The 20,089-nt window shown below is 52.4% G+C and overlaps 2 protein-coding genes across 4 annotated transcripts; both read left to right on the top strand.

The window, feature by feature from the left end:
• The first annotated feature begins 6,696 nt into the window (after positions 1-6,696).
• Icam1 (intercellular adhesion molecule 1) lies at positions 6,697-17,787 on the top strand. 3 transcript variants are annotated; one of them, XM_027955291.3, is made up of 7 exons: positions 6,697-7,138; positions 9,379-9,639; positions 14,773-15,078; positions 15,403-15,690; positions 15,769-16,023; positions 16,177-16,425; positions 16,510-17,787. In XM_027955291.3, the coding sequence occupies exons 1-7, from the start codon at positions 6,901-6,903 to the stop codon at positions 16,677-16,679; spliced, it is 1,767 nt and encodes a 588-aa protein (XP_027811092.2). In that variant the 5' UTR covers positions 6,697-6,900; the 3' UTR covers positions 16,680-17,787. The 3 variants fall into 3 exon arrangements, with proteins under 3 accessions (XP_027811092.2, XP_027811091.2, XP_027811090.2); XM_027955290.3 differs by having other exon boundaries at positions 16,507-17,787; XM_027955289.3 differs by having other exon boundaries at positions 16,489-17,787.
• Positions 17,788-18,143: 356 nt separating this feature from the next.
• On the top strand, positions 18,144-19,366 carry Icam4 (intercellular adhesion molecule 4 (Landsteiner-Wiener blood group)). The gene is made up of 3 exons (XM_027955199.3): positions 18,144-18,597; positions 18,718-19,023; positions 19,149-19,366. Exons 1-3 carry the CDS (start codon positions 18,177-18,179, stop codon positions 19,340-19,342), a joined length of 921 nt encoding a protein of 306 aa, XP_027811000.2. The 5' UTR covers positions 18,144-18,176; the 3' UTR covers positions 19,343-19,366.
• Positions 19,367-20,089: the final 723 nt, after the last annotated feature.

The raw sequence follows: 20,089 nt of genomic DNA, 5'->3' as shown, positions 1-20,089 counted from the left end.
GTATGTGGTGCTGAGGATCGAACCCGGGCCGCACGCATGCCAGGCGAGCGCGCTACCGCTTGAGCCGCATCCCCAGCCCTAGAATATGCTTTCAAATAACCGGAATGTAGGCAAGCTCAAGGTCGTGTGTCTCTAGTCCCAGCTTCTTGGGAGGCTGAGGCAGAAGGATCACTTGAACCCAGGAGCTCAGGTCCAGCCTGGGCAACAGTGAGATCCCATCTCCCAATAATTGGGGTGTACACAGAGTGGACAGTAGTGTGGATGAGTGTGCGAGGGCTGCCGAACCACTACCACAAGCTGGAGGGCTTAGACAGAAATGTGTTGTCTCTAGAGGCCAGAAGTCTAAGATGAAGGTGGTGGCAGAACTGTTCCTTCTTGGGGAATATCTGTTCCAGGCCTCTGGACCAGCTTCCAGTGGTTTGCTGACAATCTTTGACCTTCCCTGGCTTGGAGGAGTGTTGCTGGTTATTGCCTCTGTGTTCCTCTACGCATGTCTGTTCCGTATTCAAACCCCCCTGCCAGGATCAAACCTAATGCCTCATCCATGTTAAGCTCTGAGCCAAATCCCCAGCCCAAATCTTCCTTTTTTATAAGGAAATCATTTTGGATTAGGGCCCACTCTAATAACCTCACTTTAACTTAGTCATCTGGAAAAACCCTGTTTCTGGGCTGGGGTTGTGGCTCAGCGGTAGAGCACTCGCCTAGCATGTGCGAGGCCCTGGGTTCCATCCTCAGCACCGCATAAAAATAAATAAAATAAAGGTATTGTGTCCAACTACAACTAAAAAATAAATATATATATTAAAAAAAAATTCCAAATAACGATCACATTCACAGGTGCTAGGGGTTAGGACTTCAATTACTTTTTTTTTTGGGGGGGGGGGCTGGGTACTAAAGTCCATAGCTGTCAAGTTCCTTGTATAAAATGGCATAGTATTTGCATGGAACTTATGTACATCTTCCCATAAACTTTAAAATCATCTCTGGATGCCTTATAATACCAAATTTAATGTAAATATTATATACATAGTTGTTACACTGTATCATTTAGTGACAAGAAAAAAGAAGTGCAATTTTTTCTTTTAGTTTTAGTCTGTGGGTGGTGGTTGAAACAGAATTTGAAACCTATAGATACAGAAGGCTGACTGTATGTCCACGGTTGCTTATTTGAAATCTTCCATGAATGCAGGGGCCTGGTGGCACATGCTTGTAATCCCAATGAGTGGGGAGGCTGAGGCAGGAGGATGGCAAGTTCAAGGCCAACCCTGGCAACTTAGTGAGACCCTGTCTCAAAAAATATAAAGGACAGGATATAGCTCAGTGGTAGAGTGCTTACCTTGCAAGTGAGAGGCCCTGGGTTCAATCCTCGGCACAAAAACAAATGAAAGTTGCTTTTTTTGGTTCGATTTTTTCCCCCCACACTGAGAGTTAAACCCAAGGCCTTGCACATGCTAGGCCAGGGCTCTACCACTGAGCTACATCACCAGCCCACTTTTATTTTTCTTTTTTGGATACTGGGTCTAAGTTGCTTAGGGCATCATAAATTGCTAAAGCTGACCTTGAATTTGCATTTCTCCCATTTCAGCCTCCTGAATAACAGATTACAGGCATGTGCTCAAAAAAAAAAGTTTTTGTTTTTTGGTTTTTGTTTCTTTTGCAGTACTAGGGATGAAACCCAGGCCCTTGTTGATGCTAGATAAGCACTGTACTCACCAACCCTCAAAAAGTCTTTTTAAGAAGACGAGTGAAGACTCTTCTTCCCGGGAGTTGATGCTACCCACAGGTTCCTTGGCCTCAGCCTCTTGGGAGGTGAAGTAATCCAGGGCCCAGAGAGGGCAAGGACTTCACGGTCTTGAAAAGTCTCCCCAAAAGGCAGGACACTCAGGATCCCAGCTGACTCTAGTTCCCGAAAGCTAAAGTTCACTGGATCTGATTCCCCATGAAACTCATTGAGAGGCAGGTGGCCACGATGGTGGAACCGGCATCTGCCAAGGGATGGTTGGCATAGAGGCCACCACCCAGCTCACAGATGCCCCCATCTCAGCAAAGAGGTCTCCAGGACGTCACACCCACCTAGTCTGCCAGTGAAGCCATGTCCTTGTCCCAGATCTGCAGAGCAGTGACCCAGCGGAGCCAGAGAATAGGCAGCAAGCACAGGCCATGGCTGGCAGAGCCTGCCATGATGGCCAGGGCCTGAGACAGCCTGTCACCTGTCACCCTGTGGCGGCCTAGCCCCAAGCAGGGTATGCCACATCTCTGAACCCTGAAGCATCCACAATCCACCAACCTCAAACCCCTGGAAAGCTAGGATTGCAGGCCAGCCGACAGGAAAACAAGAGAGGGGCAGACCTGAGTGAAGCTCAGACTCAAAGGTTAACCAACATCAGTACCTTGCCAAAGCCGAGTCAGCATAAATTTGGACCAACAACGTTGACCCAAGTGCTACACAAACCCCTAGACTCGCACATGCAAGTGGCAACCCCCTGTGGGACAAGTGTGTTTCTATTCACACTTGAATAAATCTTACTCATGGGCTGGGGATGTGGCTCAAGTGGTAGCGCGCTCGCCTGGCATGCGTTCGGCCCAGGTTCGATCCTCAGCACCACATACAAACAAAGATGTTGTGTCCGCTGAAAACTAAAAAATAAATATTAAAAAAAAAATTCTCTCTCTCTCTCTTAAAAAAAAAAAAAAATCTTATTCACTCATCCTCGTCTGTGGATTTCATTCTTTGAATTTGCAAGAGGAGAACCCAGAAAGAAGAAACGGCAGCTCGCTGCTGGGGTCTGCTGCAACTCTGGAGGGCATAGCCAGCCACTAAGAGCTGCAACACATCACTCAGAGGCAGCGGAGAAGAAACTGGCTTTCTCAGCTGTAGAGGCCTGCAGCTTACACAGACCCCACCCAAGAGCAGAAGCAGAGAAATTCCGGTTTCCCCAGTGGGTGCTACTTGATTCTGCTGGTTCATCCAAATAGTGCAAAGCCAGCAGCCAAGAAGGAACTGCCCTGTCCCTTCCCCAAAGAAGCCTCTACCCTAGAAAGGCCCACGCCAGAGCTCCCAGCTGAGCCAACTGAGCATTATGTTCACCTGGGCCTGAATCTTGGGCAGATTCTCCACTAGGACAGGATGAGATTCCACCACTGAATAAAGTTTTGAAGGGTGGAAAGATAAGCAAAGTTGTGATTGGAACAAAACACATACATTGCTGGGCACGGGGGCGCATGCCTGTAATCCCAACAGCTCAGGAGACTGAGGCAGAGGAATCATGAGTTTGAGGCCAGCCCCAGCAATTCAGCTGGGCCCTAAGCGACTCAGCAAGACCCTGTCTCTAAAAAGGATGGGATGTGGCTCAGTGGATAAATGCCCCCGGATTCAATTCCTGGTCCAAAAAAAAACCAAACAAACAACAACAACCCCCCCCCAAAAAAAAAAAAAAAAAAAACACAAACATTGACTGGAACTGTATCTCTGAAAGACTACTCACTTACCTAGCATACATAAGGCCCTGGTTCCATCCCCAGCACTGAAGAAAAATTTTTTTCAAATGGTGGGGGAGGGCAGGCTGTGCATGGGAAGGAAAGTGAATCCCACACTCAGCGAATATAATTGTCCCTTGGTAACCAGGGGGGATTGGTTCCAAGACCTCTCTCAACACCAAAATCTACAAATGCACCTTATGTGAAATGGGGTTTTATCTGCCATTTATAACCTACATATGTTCTCCCATAGAGGTTGGGTCATCTTTAGAAGATTTACAATATGTAACACAATCTAAATGCTATGTAAGTATTTTTATTATCCTGGATTGTTTAGGGAACAATGACAAGGAAAAGAGTCTGTGTATGTTCAGTACAGATTTGATTAAAAAAAAACAAAAACAAAAGTTTTCCATCCACAGTTGGTTGAATCTGTGGGTGCTGAACCCATGTGTAGAAGGAGCTGACTGCAGGTGTTCGTCACCCACCTATGGGATCAGAAATTGATTTGGGTGCTGGAGCTGACAGACTCCATGCTCTTCTGGAATTCCCAGAAATTGAGGTGACAGAGAATCTAGTAAATCAGAAGAATTTACCGGGTGATCAGTTCAGTAATGTAATGAGAATATTAGGGAAGTGACAGTGGACAGGGTAAGATGCAGGATGTAGTTGGGGGCACCCAGGAAAGCCTTTAGGAGAAGGCTCAGGCCATAAGAAAAGTGGAGCTGTCTGTGTTGGGGATGGGTTTGGAAGAGCATTTAGGCTGAGGGAATGGCAAGGCAGCCACACCAGAGCTCAGAGAATGGGGAGAGAAGGTTCAAAGCCATGGAGTGGGGTTTGGATGATTATGCCCTGAATTTAGGCCTGCTTGAGACTGCCTGGCACCTGGCAGGAAGCCTTTCCCTTCCTGGAGACTACAGCAAAGGGCTGGGGAATATCTGTTTCCCTTTTCCTTGCAGAAATACAAAGGCAGTTCAAGACCAGGAGGAACATGCTCCCCCTGCCAGCCTGCCCCACATTACCATCTATCCCCATTTCAGGAAATGGCCCTCCATCCTCTCAGGGGCTCAGACCTGGACTAAGGAGTCACCCTTGATGCTGCCCTGTAAGACCAGTTGGCCCAGGCTGCAAAACACATTCCAAATTCAACCACTTCTCCAATGCCACCTCCCAGCCCAGCTCCAGCAGTTGTTCATCTGGACCAGAGCAGCCTGGAGCTCCTGCAGCCTCAAGAAGGTACCTGTGAACACCCGAGTCAGGTAGTCCCTCCGCGCTCAGAAACCTTCACGGCTCCCACTTCACTAGGAATAAAAACCAGAGTCCTTCCTAGACGCTAAGCAGCTGTGCTACCTACACTGTCACCTCTCCGCCCTCTTTCCCTCCAGTCCTTCACCCACCCTGCTGCAGACACACTGGCCATGAGCTGTTCCCTATGCAGGGGTTTTCCACCTCCAGGCCCTCTGCTTGGTACACCACTCCTCGGGAGGTTGGCATGACTTGCTCCTCATCTCCGTCTGGTCTGTGCTCAATGTCACCTTCTCACTAAGTCTTCCTCTACTCAGGAGCCAGAGGCAAGAGGATCGCAAGTTCAAGTCCAGCCGGAACAACTCAGCAAGACCCCGTCTCAAAGTAAATAACAATGGCTGGGGTGCGGTTCAGTGGTAGAGAGCTTACCTAGCATGCCAGAGTTCTGGGTTTAATTCCTGGTGTGTGTGAGAAAAGAAAGTTCACTAACTCTCACACTTCTTATTCCCTTTCCTGCTTAATTTTTCTTCTTTAGTATTAATCAAAAACTAAATTGCTAGCCACATAATCCTAGTGACTGAGGAAACTGAGGCAGGAAAATCGCAAGTTCAACGCCAGCCTCAGCAACTTAGCGAGGCCCTAAGCAAATGAGAACCTGTCTCAAAATAAAAATGAATGAACGAATGAAGAAAATGAATAAGGGCTGGGGATGCAGCTCTGTGGTAAAGAGCCCTGGGTTCAGTCCCCAGTACTGCCGACCCCCCCCCCGCCCCCCGCAACGCTCCATCTATCTTATTTTTGTTTCTTGGTACCGCCTCTACTAAGACGATCCCGGCACGGTGCGAGGGTTGTTTTCTGTGTTCACTGATGTGTCTCCAACACCTGGAACGATGCCTGTCACACAGTAGGCGCCTGATAAACAGAGAAAAGAATATAGCTTCGTGGCTGCAAAGGGGGCCTGAGGCCGCGCGGGGGAGCTCGCTGCTCGCGCTCCTGCAACCCCGCGAGGCGAGCCCAGGAAAACTCCGGCGGAAAGAAGGCGCGGGCTTTTCCAGACTGCGCGCCGGGCGGTCCCTGACCTCACTCTGGGACTTTGCCCTTGTCGTTTGCAGGGCGGGGATTCAGCACGCCGCGTACCCGCACCCGCAAGACAAAAGATCCCCGTGGAAATTCCTTAGAAAAATCCGAGCGGGGAGAGGGGCGCCTTTTCGGATGGCGTGTTATTCCCAGCCCGGGTCCCCGGGAGGAAGGGCCAGCGCATCCCCCGGACCTCTCCCTTCCCCTTCTGGTTCACGACCTCCGTGGCCCCTCCAAGGTCTCCATAGCGACTCCACAAGCGTCCCACAACAGGAAGCTTTAGGCGGCGTGGCTCAGAGTCCTGAGACCCAAGGTCCCCAGCCTCGACGTGTGGATGCCGAGACCTGGGGTCACACGTGCAGGCCGTGGCAGGGCGCGCACAGTTGGGGCAGGCGCCCTTCTCCCCGCGCCACCGCGAAGCCTCAGTTTCCCTGCAGAGCCTGGGACGACAGCGGAAGGTCTCCGGGCGTCAGGACCACGCGGCTTCCTTCCTTTTTCTGGGAGCTGTGAAGACGCCCTCGTGGCCGAGGCCAAAAGGGGAAGAGAAGTCGCGCGGGTGTGGGGGGGCGGGAGCTCACGGGCGGGGAGCGCCGCACGTCCTCACTCGCAGGGCTTGCGGGCGCGGGGAGGTGCCTGGGCCTGCTCAGGTCGCTTCTCCGGAAACCTTGGTGGCAGCTTGGCTGGAACATGCCCTTTGGGGAGGGGCACCTTTGAATGCAGGACTCCGGGCAAGGATCCCTGGGCTTCCACCCCCGCGAGGGGCTTGTCCACTCGATTAGAGAGGCCTGCCCGAGCTGGGGAGTCAAGACTTGAGTTCGGATCCCTTCGCAACTCGCAGCCTCAGTTTACCCCTCTGTGAAATGGACACGTTATCAGTCTCGACTGTTCAGGGTAGTTGGCAGTATTCGATCACCAAGTAAACGGTGAATCGAGGTTACTCCAGCCGGGGATGAGACCCCCGCCCCCCGGGGGCCCGGAGCAGCCCGCTACTCTCCCCTCCCAGCCCTGCCGCCCTCCTTGCTTCAGTTTGGAAATTCCGACCCTGCCACGGCCAGCGAGGCAGGACCACCCGCTCGGGCCGGGCATTCTCTCAGTCCGGAAATGCCAGAGCCCTCGTTGAGGAGGGGAAGGCTCGAGGTTTCCGGGAAAGCAGCACCGCCCCTCGGCCCCCCGTGGCCAGCTGTTATAAAGAACCCGTGCGCTTTCCGGGCTCCAGTGCGCAGTGAGCACCTCTCGCCTCCGCGCTGCTCCCTGCGAACTGCCCAGGCTGCCATGGCCCCCGCCGGCGCCCCGTCCGCGCTGCCCCTGCTCCTGGCTCTGCTCGGGGCTCTGCTCCCAGGTGAGTCGAAGGTGCGGGTGGCCGTCAGGTCAGCTCCCCGGATACGACGTGCGCCTTGGACGTGCGCGGTTGGAGGACGCCTCTCCGGTTGGCAAGGGATCAGTCTGTGCCTGCCTAGGGTCAGCGTTAGGGTTATGGGAGATGGAACTAGAACCCCCCATTTGAAAGTCACCAGCCGCAGGTTGGAACCCAGACTCCGAATGACCTCGATGGGTGGCCTCGGGCCCCTTTTACACTTAAGGGTCTCGGCTGTAAAATGGGGCCACCACTTATAAGGACCACCTCGCAGGCTTTGTGTGGGGGTGCAGCACTACCCCTGGCCCCAGGACAGGGTCAGATGGTGTGGGGGGCTGGCCTCCGCTCCGAGTAGGCTTTGGGGACCCATCTCCTCCCACAGACATTCTGTTCCTCATCTTCTGCCCCTGGGGAAGTCCAGGCTGCTTCTGCTCAGGGGAATTCCAGAGTCACTTTCTCAGGGACCACAGACTGCGAAGCAGGTCGTTGAAGCAGGTCGCAGCAGCACTCCCCAGCTCCCCGCTCCAGCCCGGATGGGGGCCTAGAGAGGGGAGGTGACTTAACTAGAAATCAGGATGAGTCCAGATTAGAGCCCGTGGTGGAGCTGGAACTGTGTCGTCTTGCTGCCTCCTTCTTTCCAACACTGTCCAGCAAGGCCGATGCCTGCCCTCCCTCTTTCCCCCTGTGAAATGGGAGTAATTCCAGAATCACCCTTGGAGAATTTCCAGTCTCTGTTGTGTTCTGCCTCCGCCCCAGCTAGAGCTAATCTGAGGCCTGGAATCTTGCAAGGGCCAGGCAGGGGTGCTCAGATTTATTATTATTTGTAATATTTATTTTTTAGTTTTAGGTGGATACAATATCTTTATTTTATTTTTTGTGGTGCTGAGGATCGAACCCAGTGCCTCACATGTGCTAGGTGACTCTCTACCACTTGAGCCACAGCCCCAGCCCCTCAGATTTATTATTATTAATATTAATATCATCATTTGAGATGGGGTCTGGGTATGTCGCCCCTGCTGATCTCAAGTTCCTAAGCTCAATCTGTGCTCCCCAAGTAGCTGTGACTACAGGTATTGGCCGTCCAGCCAGGCTCCCTGCTTTTTAATTAATTTTTTTTTTTTTGGTACTGGGGATTGAACCCGGGGTGCTTCACCTGAGCTACATCCCCAGCTTTTATTTTCTATTTTGAGACAGGGTCTCACTAAGTTGGCTTAGGGCCTTGCTAAATTGCGAGGCTGGCCTCAAACATTTGATCCTCCAGCCCTCCAGTCACTGGGGTTACAGTTGGCCTCCACAGCACTTTGTTTTTTCTTTTCTTTTTTTTTTTTTTTCAACTTTGCAGGCAGAGTCTGAGGTCTAACATAACCTCTTCCTTCTAATCGCACTTCCTTACAAGACAGCCAACCACTCGCTACCTTCCCTGTGCTGTGACTCCTATTAACAGGGGTGTGTGGTGACTACACCCGCTCACCTTGTAAGTGGGAAAATTGAGGCTCAGAGAGGGGAAACAGTGTGTCTGAAGGAGTACGGAGCTAGCCCGATTCCTAGCTCACTTCCCCTGACCTCTTAGAAGGCAGGAGAGGACTGACTTGGTATTACAATCTGACTCTCCTTCCATGGCTCTTCATTGTCCTCAAAGAACACCATAAGCATTTGTGTATATTATATTCATATATACTATGTATATGTACATATTACATATATATATATATATATATATATATATATATATATACACACACACACACACACATATATATACACATTTGCATATTCTACCGCTGACTACATCCCCAGCCTTAAAAACTCTTCTTTAGTGTGTTCTGCCCTGCTCACATGATCTTGATTTCATTTCCCCCTCCTCCCCCTCCCCCTTGCTCTCTGGGCTCCAGCTGCTCTGCCTCAGGGCCTTTGCACTTGCTGTTCCTTTTGCCTGGAAGCCACTTCCCTTTTCTCTGGATGGCCAGCCCTTTCTCATCACTCAGGTCTTTGCCCAGCTCTATCACCAAGACACCATTGGTTCGCTCATTGTTTTGTTTTTGCCAAATCTTTACTGACATCCCTTATTAATTATCTTGTTTGCACGAATATTCCTGTCTCCCACACTAAAGGCAGAGGGTTTTGTTAGTTCAGGGACGTGTGCCCAGCTCCCCGCCCAAGCTGGGCACACAGTAACATTGGCGCATGTGATGGGTCACGCCTCTGTCCTCACCCTTGTGTTCCAGAGCCTGGAGATGCCCAAGCGTCGGTCTTCCCCACAGAAGCCACTCTGCCCCAAGGAGGCTCTGTGCTGGTGAACTGTAGTTCAACTTGTGAAGAGGAGGCCTTGTTGGGCCTGGAGACTCCGCTGACCAAGGAGGAGCGGGACAGAGGGCACAACTGGAAGGTGTTCAAACTGAGTGACGTGGAGGAAGACAGCAAGCCGATGTGCTTCTCCACCTGTGGCCCAAACCAGACATTAGCTTCGATCTCCATCACAGTGTACAGTGAGTGGCGGCCAGGGGACAGGATTAGGGAGATGGGGTGGGAGAGGTGGGGGTGGAACCTCAGAGCAGCTCACCGAAGGGCAGGGAGAAAGTTCCACTGTCATCTGGAAGCCCTTTGAATTTCTTTGATTACATTTCGAGTATCAACAGGAATTGGGACCATTTGAAAACGCCATCTCTCTATGCCTTAATCTCTGTGTGTGGTGCTAGGGATGGACCCCGGGCCTGGCGCATGCTGAGCACATGCTCTACCACTGAGCTTCTTCGCCCAGGGGTTTTATACTCTTTAAACATAGCAGGAGGCTCTGGATCTGATGCTTTAGAAAAGGATGCATGGGCTGGGGGTGCAGCCCAGCAGCCATAGAGCACTTGCCCAGCATGTGTGAGGCCCTGGGCTCCATCCCCAGAATTGCAAAATAATATTTTTTCTTAACCCTAAAAACAAATGCAAATTAAAACTAGCCCTCAGATGACATTGTTCACACATTGATTAAAAGAATTGACAACAGCCGTGCTGGCCAGACTGTGGGGAGTCTGAGCACAACCCTGTGGCAAGTTATTAGGTATTGAGTCTCAAAATGATATTTGCTTGCCGGGCACGGTGGTGCACACCTGTCGTCCCAGTGGCTCAGGAGGCTGAGGCAGGAGGATCGAGAGTTCAAAGCCAGCCTCAGCAATGGTGAGGTGCTAAGCAACTCAGTGAGACTCTGTCTCTAAATAAAATACAAAATAGGGCTGGGGATGTGGCTCAGTGGTTGAGTGCCCCTCAACTAAGGGTCTCACTGAGTTGCTTAGCACCTTGCTTCTGCTGAGGCTGACTTTGAACTCATGACCCTCCTGCCTCAGCCTCCCAAGTCGCTGGAATTACAGGTGTGTGCCACCACACCCAGCTCAAAATATAAATAATTTTTTAAAAAAAGGATTTGCATATTAGCTCTGTGGTAGAGCACCCCTGGCTTCATTCTCTGGTAGTGTCAAAAAAAAATTGATATATGCTTGTGTTCTGCACCTTAGAAATCCCAGTCCTGGGAATTGGTCCTAAATGGGCCCCTCCCATCAAGGCATTGGTGGAGCCTTAAAGTTTTTATTTTTTTTCTTCCTGTGGTGCTGGGGATCAAATCCAGGATGTGACACATGCTAGATAAGCTCTCTACCACTTAGCTGCTTGAGGACACAAGTTCACAAATGATTGCATTATAGAGGGCCAGGGAGAGAAAAGTAGGTTTGCCATATCAGAGAATAGTATGTAACTGTGTAAAAGAATGAGGAAACTCCTCTGTGCCAGAAGGGAAGTGCTCCAAGGTGTACTGTAAAGTTGAAAAGAAAGTACTGCTAGGCATGAGTGGCATGCCATCTTCTATGGCAGAGAGCCAAAGGGGGCAGACGGGGAGGTGGTATTTACACACAAAGGAGCCCTAAAAGGAAACACAAGAAATAATAATGTGGGCACAGTAATTTAGGAGTCTGAGGCAGGAGGATCACAAGTTCGAGGCCAACTTGGGCAACTTAGTGAGACCCCCATCTCAAAAAAAAAAAAAAAAAAGAGAAATGACAAGGACAATATTAATTGGCTGTGAATAAAAAAACTGCTGAGAGGCTCCAGGAAAGGGGGAGGCGGAGGATTTTCTTGTAATGTCCTTTTTGCTTTGAGGATTTTTGATGTGTGAGAATGAGTTTCCAAGGCAAAGGAAAAAAAAAAGCACAAATATAATTCAAATCATAACAAAACAAAAAGGAGAAACAACAAAGAGAACTGGCCAAGTGACTTGGAATGAGACTGCCTGGGTCCCAGGCCCAGCGTGGCTCTAGGGACTGGGCGAGGGTGGGGGACATGGGTTCTAGGTTTACTTTTCCATCACGTGAGACCTCCTGCCTTGGGGACAGTAGGGTGAAGCTTCATGGCCCCTCACAAAGAAAGCCTTCAGGCACTCATCGACTCCACTTCTGGTTTGGAGGGTGTCTGAGCAGATGCTGGCCCGCCAGGTGAGGAAAGTCCCCAAACATTCCTGGTGGCCTCTGAAAACCCCTGGGAAATCTAGTTAAGGGCTTCTCTGAGTCTCCGCCTGGCAGTTGAGGACCCAGCACTACAGGTTGGGTCCTAGCTCCGCCGCATTTCTCCTCGGTGACTTTGGATCTCCCTTTGCCTTGGTTTCCACCTCTGGGAAATGGGCCGGTGGCTGCCCAGTGGTTGTTTCCAGGGCATATGAGGTGGGCGGTGCCTAGGAGAGACCGGCTGGGCTCTGCTCCACTCTTGATGCCAACATGAGGAGGCATCCTCTGGGTGGCTAAGCCATGTCAAAAAAGTTAGAAGTAGGGGCTGGGGATGTGGCTCAAGCGGTAGCCCGCTCCCCTGGCATGCGTGCGGCCCGGGTTCGATCCTCAGCACCAAATACAAACAAAGATGTTGTGTCCGCCGAAAACTAAAAAAATAAATATTAAAAAAAAAAAAGTTAGAAGTATAGTTCCTAGAGAACGGGAGCACTAGGACTTTGGTGGATGTGTAGGAGTTGGTAGAAATGGGCGCCCTGGGGCTGGGGTATCGTGTGCCTTTGGGATGGGCAAGCCCCCGAGGTCAATCCCCAGCACAGAGGGAACAGCCCGTGAACAAGGGGCCATCCTAGGGGCGGGTCAGGAAGAGCTGGACACTGTTGGGGTGGAAAGGAGGAGCTGTGCCACCTTCTCTTCCTTGGGGTGCTGGGAGCCATGGAGGATTTGTGGGCAGGTCCAGAATCCAGGTAGCAGGACGTACAGGAGTCAGAAAGTGGCTGGGCCTGGGCCTGAGGGCTGCACATGTTATTGGCAACGGTGGCATCCAAGAAGGGATGAAGGATGAAGTGACCAGGATTTGGTGAGGGACTGAGGATCAGGGTCCAGGAGAGGTAAGGACAAATCAGACACCCTTCCTCCAAGTTCTTGTCTTTTAAGGGAACGAGGCTTAAGGATTGCTGAGTCCCATTTAGAGGCTGAGGTTTGATGGGACCTCCTATTCTGCCATTTCCAGTTTCTGTAGTTAAGAGTTAAGAGCTGGGGCTGGGGATATAGCTCAGTTGGTGGAGTGCTTGTGTTGCACACACAAAGGCCCTGGGTTCAATCCCCAGCACCACCCCACTCAAAAAAAAAAAAAGGAGTTAAGAGCTGTACCTCTGAGGTTTTTGTGACCTTTTGGTTTTTTTTAACAGTTTTACTGAGATATTATTTACATACCACAAAATTCACCCCTTTGGGGGCTGGGGTGTAGCTCAGTGGTAGTACCTTGCTTAGCATTCGAAGGCTTTGGGTTCTGTCTCCAGCACCACAAAATTTTTAAAAAAGCACAACTGGATGAATGTTTCAGTGTATTTATAGAATCGTACAACCACTGCCGCTATCTACTTTGAGAACATTTTCATCACCCTAAAAAGAAGCTTCCTGCCCATTTTTAGTCACTCAGTCTCTTAAATTGATTAATAATATTCCACTTCTAATGGCCCCATTTTATAGTTCAGGAAACTGAGGCCCAGAGGGGCAAAGGCACTTGACCACAATCCACAGCAAGAAGCCACATAAGCTGGCGTCCAACACAGGCCAGCCTGGCTCCCCACACCTTAGGGGCATTGCAGGTGACATTTTGGGACCTCTTGAGAAGAGATTAGGGAAGGGAAGGTCATCATGTTCCCTCCCTGGGGAGCCAGGGGTCTTGGTGCTAATCCCCAGCTCATCGTGCAATACACGTCCTGGTCATCAGGTTAGGATTCTGTTCCTCCGTATGGAATGGAGTCTGGCCTCTGTGTTGTATGTATATTCAAGGGGGTGTTCAGTTTCCTTTTTCTTTTCCCTTTTTAAAAAATATTTTTTAGGACTGGGGATGTGGCTCAGGCGGTAGCGCGCTCGCCTGGCCTGCGTGCGGCCCCGGGTTCAATCCTCAGCACCACATACAAACAAAGATGTTGTGTCCGCCAAAAACTGAAAAATAAACATCAAAAGTTCTCTCTCTCTCTCTCCTCTTAAAAAAAAAAAAAAGAAAAATATTTTTTAGTTGCCAATGGATTTCTCACTTTGTTTATTCCTATGCGGTGCTGAGGAGGGAACCCAGGGCCTCACTCATGCCAGGAAAGCGCTCTACCGCTCAGCCCCAGCCCCAGCCCCAGCCCTCGGTTTCATTTTTCTATTTGCCCATTTTTAACATGGGATCCACAGCTCCTTCTTCTCTTTCCCTTGAAATCTGGCCCTTGGAGCTGGGGATGGAGCTGAGTGAGGCCCTGGGTTTTACCAGCACAGGGGGGGGGACTTTTTTTCAAATTGGGCTCCTGAAAAGCCTCCCATCAGTTTGGCCTGCTCTACCTCATTCTTTCAGCAAATATTGAGCAACTACTGTGTGCCAGGCAGAACAAAAGAACAAAGCAAACAAAAATCTCTGCCCCTGGGCTAGGGGTGCTTGGCATGCCCCCAGAGCCTGGGTTCTGTCCCCAACACACACACACACACACACACACACACACACATTCCTTCCCTCCTTGGGCAAAAGGAGGAAATAGGGAAACAATTGAATAGAATAGATTGTTGTATATGTTTAGAAGATGGAGATGTGTTGCTGAGCGTGATGGTGCACTCCTGTGATCCCTGCAACTCAGGAGGCTGAGGAAGGAGGACTGAAAGTTCAAAGCCAGCCTCAACAACTTAGTGAGACCCTGTCTCAAAATAAATAATAAAAAGGACTGGGGGTGTAGCTCAGGAGTTCAATCCCCAATGTGGGGAAGAAAAAGAAGGTGGTGTGCACCATGGAGCAAAAAGTCAGGCTGAGCAGAGGTTTTGTTCTGTGGTCTGGGATGGAACCAGGGCTCTAGCCCCAGCCGCACCCTCAGCTCACAGGAGCCCTGGTTAAAGTATGTCTAGTGGAGGGGCTTCTCCTGGGCATTATATTTGACCAGGCTGTGGGGACAGAGTTTGCAGTTGTTTTCAGATCTGGCTGCACTACATAAAGAATTTTTTGGTCCCCTTTACAAACACTTGGGCCTCTCAACAGCTTTCCCTGAAGCTCTTGCATTCCTGTCTGCTTACCTTGCGTCCTCTTTTGGGAAGTCAGGGGAGTGGCGAGATTCCAGGACAGGTGCCCGCTGGCCAGCTTCATGGGAAACTCCCCCACTGTCCCCACAGGGCTCCCGGAGCACATGGAGCTGTTCCCCCTTCCTCCCTGGCAGCCGGTGGGCGAAAACCTCACCCTGAAATGTCAGGTGAAGGGCGGGGCACCCCGGGCCCAGCTCACCCTGGTGCTGCTCCGAGGGGAGGAGGAACTGAGCCGGCAACCTGCGGTGGGGGAGCCAGCAGAGAGCACTGCCACAGTGCTGGCAGGCAGAGGTGACTATGGTGCCAAGTTCACATGCCGAGCCGAACTGGACCTGCGGCACCAAGGACTAGGATTCTTCCAGAACACCTCGGCCCCCAGGCAGCTCCGGACTTTTGGTGAGGCCCCGGGCAAGGTGGACTCAGAGGGGAGCAGCGTTCCTGCGTGGGTGCCGGGTTCCCGGGAAGGAGCCCCTGGCTGTGCCAGTATCGAGAAGGTGGTGGGCTAGATTGCGGAAGCTTTTGGAAAGGACAGATGCTTACCTACAGGAGCGGGATGCCCTGGGGATGGGGTGCCTGTGGCTGCAGGATCTGGGGCGTCTTTACTCCCACACCTGGAACGTTCTCTTCCTGGACTCTATGGCCTGAGTAAAGATGCCCCAGCCAGCTGTGGGATGTCTCGGCCTCTCTGTTCACCTGTTCACGCTCACCCTCTCTCCCCAGTCCTGCCGATGACTTCTCCACAGCTTGAGACCCCCAGGATCCTGGAGGTGGGCACATCGGAGAAAGTGGTCTGCTCCATGGGTGGGCTGTTTCCAGCTTCAGAGGCCCGGGTCCACCTGGCCCTGGGGGACCACAGGCTGAACACCACGGTCACGTACAACAAGGACTCCCTCTCAGCCACAGCTTGGGTGGAGGGGACTGCAGAGAACGAGGGTGACCATCTGCTGGTGTGTGCGATCATGCTGGGGAACCAGAGCCAGGAGTCCTGGAGGAACCTGGCAGTCTACAGTAAGAAGGGCAGGGGTGAGGCTCTCAGGGGACATGGCCTGCCGCGGGGACTGGGCTCACTGTTGTGTTCCGCCTCAGGTTTCCCAGCTCCCAACCTGACCCTGAGCGAGCAGGAGGTTTCAGAAGGGACCCAGGTGGAAGTGGCGTGTGAAGCCTCCGTTGGCCTCAGGGTGAGGCTGAGCGACGCCCCAGCTGAGCCATGGGCCCCGAGCGTCCAATTCCTGCTGAACGCCACAGCTGAGGACAACGGTCGCCATTTCTCTTGCTCTGCTGCCTTGGAGGTGGCTGGCCACCTGCTGTACAAGAACCAGACCAAGGAGCTTCGGGTCCTGTGTGAGTGGAGGTCTTAGACAATGACCCCTGCCCTTGTGGCCCAGCCCAAAGGCCCGGTGAACTCTTGCCCTCCAAGGCCTGTCCCCACCCCTGGTCGTCCTGGATGTGAGGGGTGTCCTTGTCCCCCTTTTGCTCATCCTGCTGTTTCCCTAGACGGGCCCCGACTGGACGAGAGTGACTGCCTGGGGAACTGGACGTGGCCAGAAGAGACCAACCAGAAGCTGTCCTGCCAGGCATGGGGTAACCCGGTCCCTCAGCTGACCTGTCTTCGGGAAACGGATGGGGCTCTGCTGCCCACTGGGGACCTGAGACCTGTCAAGAAGCAGTATGAGGGCACCTACATCTGCAAGGCAGAGAGCCCTCGTGGAGCCGTCACCCGGAAGGTGTTCTTGACCGTGCTCAGTGAGTGTGCCAGTGTGCGGGGCTGGGCGCAGGTGGGAACAGAGATCCTAGCTTGATCCTCAGTCCCTTGTGTCCTTCCAGCAGCCGGGAAAAATGTGCTCATCATCGTTCTGTTGACGGCTGGGGCCATCCTGGGCGCTGTGGTCGTGGCCACTTACCTCTATAACCGCCAACGGAAGATCAAGATATACAAGCTCCTGAAGGCGCAGGAGGCCGCCGCCATGAAGCTGAACACACAGGCCACGCCCCCCTGAGCCCGCCCCGAGACAGGGCCTCCTTCTCGCCGCCCCCTCATCTGCATGGTGTTGCACGAAAGAGAAGGGTGGACAGAAGCCCTTTGGCTACGTCCACCTCCTCAGGGTAACAGGATAGGACAGTGGCCTGAGGATGCAGACAACATTTGGTGTCGTGGCATCTGCACAAATAGGATCTCCAGGCCTCACACCTGACCCGCAGTCACAGTCTGAGCCAAAAGGAGACGGCGAGACCTGGACACATGTCAGATCTGACCAGGACAGTGGGGGAGTGATGGCCGTGGACCTTGTGGATCCACAGCCTGGAAATACTGAGGTTCACTCCCTACTGCCTATGCCGGGGCCCCACAGCCCGAAGGAAGAATAAACCCACAGACCTAGGTAGCAGTGAAACAAAAAGGCCCGTACATCCTCTAAGGCTCTGACACTGCTGTCCAGTTGTCCCCAACTCTTGATGATGATGTATTTATTAATTTGGTATTTTGCCAGCTATTTATTGCATACCTTTTATGTAGGCTACAATAGTGAACAAGGTGAACACAGGTTCTCACTCTCATGGAATTCTCAGTCTAATTACATTCAGAGTCGCCAGGTAGAGTTGTCCTGGCTGGGCACTGCACAAGAGTGCCTGGTAAAAAGATCAAGTGGGGCTGGACTTTCATACTCCATTGGCCAAGCTGCTTTCTCCCAGAAAGGGTGCTTTTTCTGTCAGGCATTAAGGCACCGTAGGAGCTAGCAATGATGACATGCTTGGCCACCACTCACTGAGACCTTACTACTTCCCCTTCTCGGCACTGGTGCTGTTAATCACCTCTCCACCCACATGTTTCTCAGCCTATGTTCTCAGTGATCCTCAGTGACTATGCCCCTCCTGTGCAGCGACACTATAAAGTCCCATGAAATTCTTCCCAACTGTGTATCCCACCTTATCTCACCTGTCTCTGCCTCAGTGGGACCATGAAGGAATAGAACACCGTGCAGCTCCAAAACCCTTCAGTGTTCAGGACACTGGGGGAAGTGATGGGGGTCCAGTACTGCAAGGCTTTGGACCCCCTCCCACCTCAGGAAGCCTCTCCTTTATGCCAATAAAGTTTTTTCATCAGCCTCAGCGTCAGCCTCTGTGAGGAGAGAAAACCCTGTCACATCTACTGGAAGAAACTCTACGTAGCCCAGCCACAGCTCCTAACCTCCCACTTCCTCTCCCAAGAGAAGGTTGCCTGTTGGCTCAACTCTGAGGCTTTGTTCTAAATCTGGGAGTTTAAAAAAAATTATCTGGACCTGGGTCCACAAAATTGAAATGACAACTGGTTGTCAATGGGGTCTGGAATCTCATTCCTGGGCCAAAAGGGATGGATATCTTCTGCAGGGCTCCTGGGTCCCCTGGGGATCTCGGAGCCCCTCTCTGGGCGGGTCTAAGGAGGCGGGACTACGAATCTCCTATCTCCAGAGCCAGTGGTGGCTCTCTGGCGCCAGGCCCTTCAGCGCGGGCTTTCTGCCATGGGGTCTCTGCTCCTCCTGTCGCTGCTGCTTTTGCTTGTGACCGCGTATCCAGGAGATGGAGGCGTGCTGGGGAGCCAGGCTGAGCGTGTGCAAGGCACCAGCGGCAGCCCTCCCGCACCCTCGGGGACACCAGCGCCCTTCTGGGTACGCATTAGTCCTGAGTTGGTGGTGGTACCACAGGGGGGCTCAGTGCGGCTTAACTGCAGCAATAGCTGCCCCCTGCCGGAAAGTTCCAGCACCCAGCTGCTGCCGGAAAGTTCCAGTGTCGGCACCCAGCTGCTGCTGGGCAAGACGCTCAGTGGGCCAGGTTGGGTATCTTACCAGCTGCTGAATGTGAGGGCTTGGAGATCCGACGTACACTGCTTCGTCACCTGCGCAGGAAAAACGCGAGAGGCCACCGCCAGGATCACCGCCTACAGTGAGGGACAGGGGTACAGGTCCAGCTGGGGTGAGGGGAAGAAGGTGAAGGATGGGGTAGTTGAAAGTCGCGAGAGGGGGCGCCCGCGGACCTTACGGTGGGGCTCCCCTCTTGCTTTAGAGCGGCCTCGCAGCGTTATCCTGGAACCACCGATCTTGGTTGGCCAGGAGTACTTTCTGCGCTGCCACGTGACGCACGTGTTCCCAGTGGGCTCCTTGATGGTGATCCTGAGGCGCCGCGGCCAGGTCATCTATTTCGAAAGCTTGGAGCACTTCCAAGATTTGAATCTGGCCAATGTGACGCTGACCCATGTTTTGCGCACTGGGCCCAGCAACCTATGGCAACCGTTGACCTGCCACGCGCGCCTCAGTCTCCACGGTCTGGTGATACACAGCAGCTCAGCACCTATTATGCTAACAGCCTTAGGTGAGGCACCTGGGGACTTGGGGGAGGGAGATTATGACTTCAGGATGGTGTGCAGACCTAATGACCACATAGTGGTCGCCAGACCTCTATGTGCACCTTTCCTAATTCTCACCTCCTGCTCCCAGCTTGGAACCCCGCCTCCAAAGCCTTGGCCTCCATCTCCATCGCAGCCCTTGTGGGGATCCTTCTTGCCATGGGGGCTGCCTACCTGTGCAAGTGCCCAGCTAAGCAGCCCGGGCTTAGAAAGCTATTCTATGCCAACCAAGCCAAAGGAAAAAGAAGTCTGGTACAATTTAGTAAACCCAGCTTGGATCAATAAAGCTTCCTTGACCAGTCTCTGTCACACAGCCTAACGGTCCTTAGAGGAAAGTGTCTCCTTTACTGGCCCTGCTTTCTCAAAATTCTTTGTCTTGCTTAGTTAGGCACTTGAGGTTTCTCCCTCAAGGCCTACTTGAGGTTCCAGGGCCCCAGTACCTCTGCATTCCCAACCGGTGTAGTAAAAAAACATCTGCTAGCATTATCAGTGAGGTGCAGATGGGCTAAATGGGGCCCTGGAGGGGCCTTGGGCTGGGGGAGGGCTGGTTCATTGTACAGCTTTTCCTCATTGGCTCCGTCGCTACCACGCAGCAGCTCTGATTGGATGTTAAGTTTCCTTTCCCACCCCCATCTCCACTTTACACAGTCGGCTTTCCAGGAGGCCAACATCGGAGGGGTCCTCATCCCCACAGCCCACTATTAGCGTTGAGGAACAGAAAATAAGTGGGCGGGGTCATATAGGGTCACGTATTGCGGGAAAGGGATACCCAGACGAACTATCTATGTAGTGACAGCAAGAGAGAGAGGTCATCAGATGGTCCACGTAGGTTGTCAGAGCCTGGTGTCCTAGCAACGTCCTGGTAGTCACTGGGCCAGGTGGGCATATGGGAGGTGTCAAAGCTTGGGACCCAGATGCAGGGTCAAAAGCGTGACATTTGATTTCTCGGTCTCACGAAGATGCAGAATTTAGGCCCGCTCAGGGTACCTAGCGGAGCCGTCACTGTCCAGGGCCCCGCCCGCCCCGAGGAAG

This window comes from Marmota flaviventris, chromosome 1 (genome assembly GCF_047511675.1).
Source record: "Marmota flaviventris isolate mMarFla1 chromosome 1, mMarFla1.hap1, whole genome shotgun sequence".
Classification (NCBI taxonomy): Eukaryota; Metazoa; Chordata; class Mammalia; order Rodentia; family Sciuridae; genus Marmota; species Marmota flaviventris.
The sequence above is the reverse complement of the archived record's forward strand: the minus strand, read 5'-3'. Positions and strand labels throughout refer to the sequence as shown.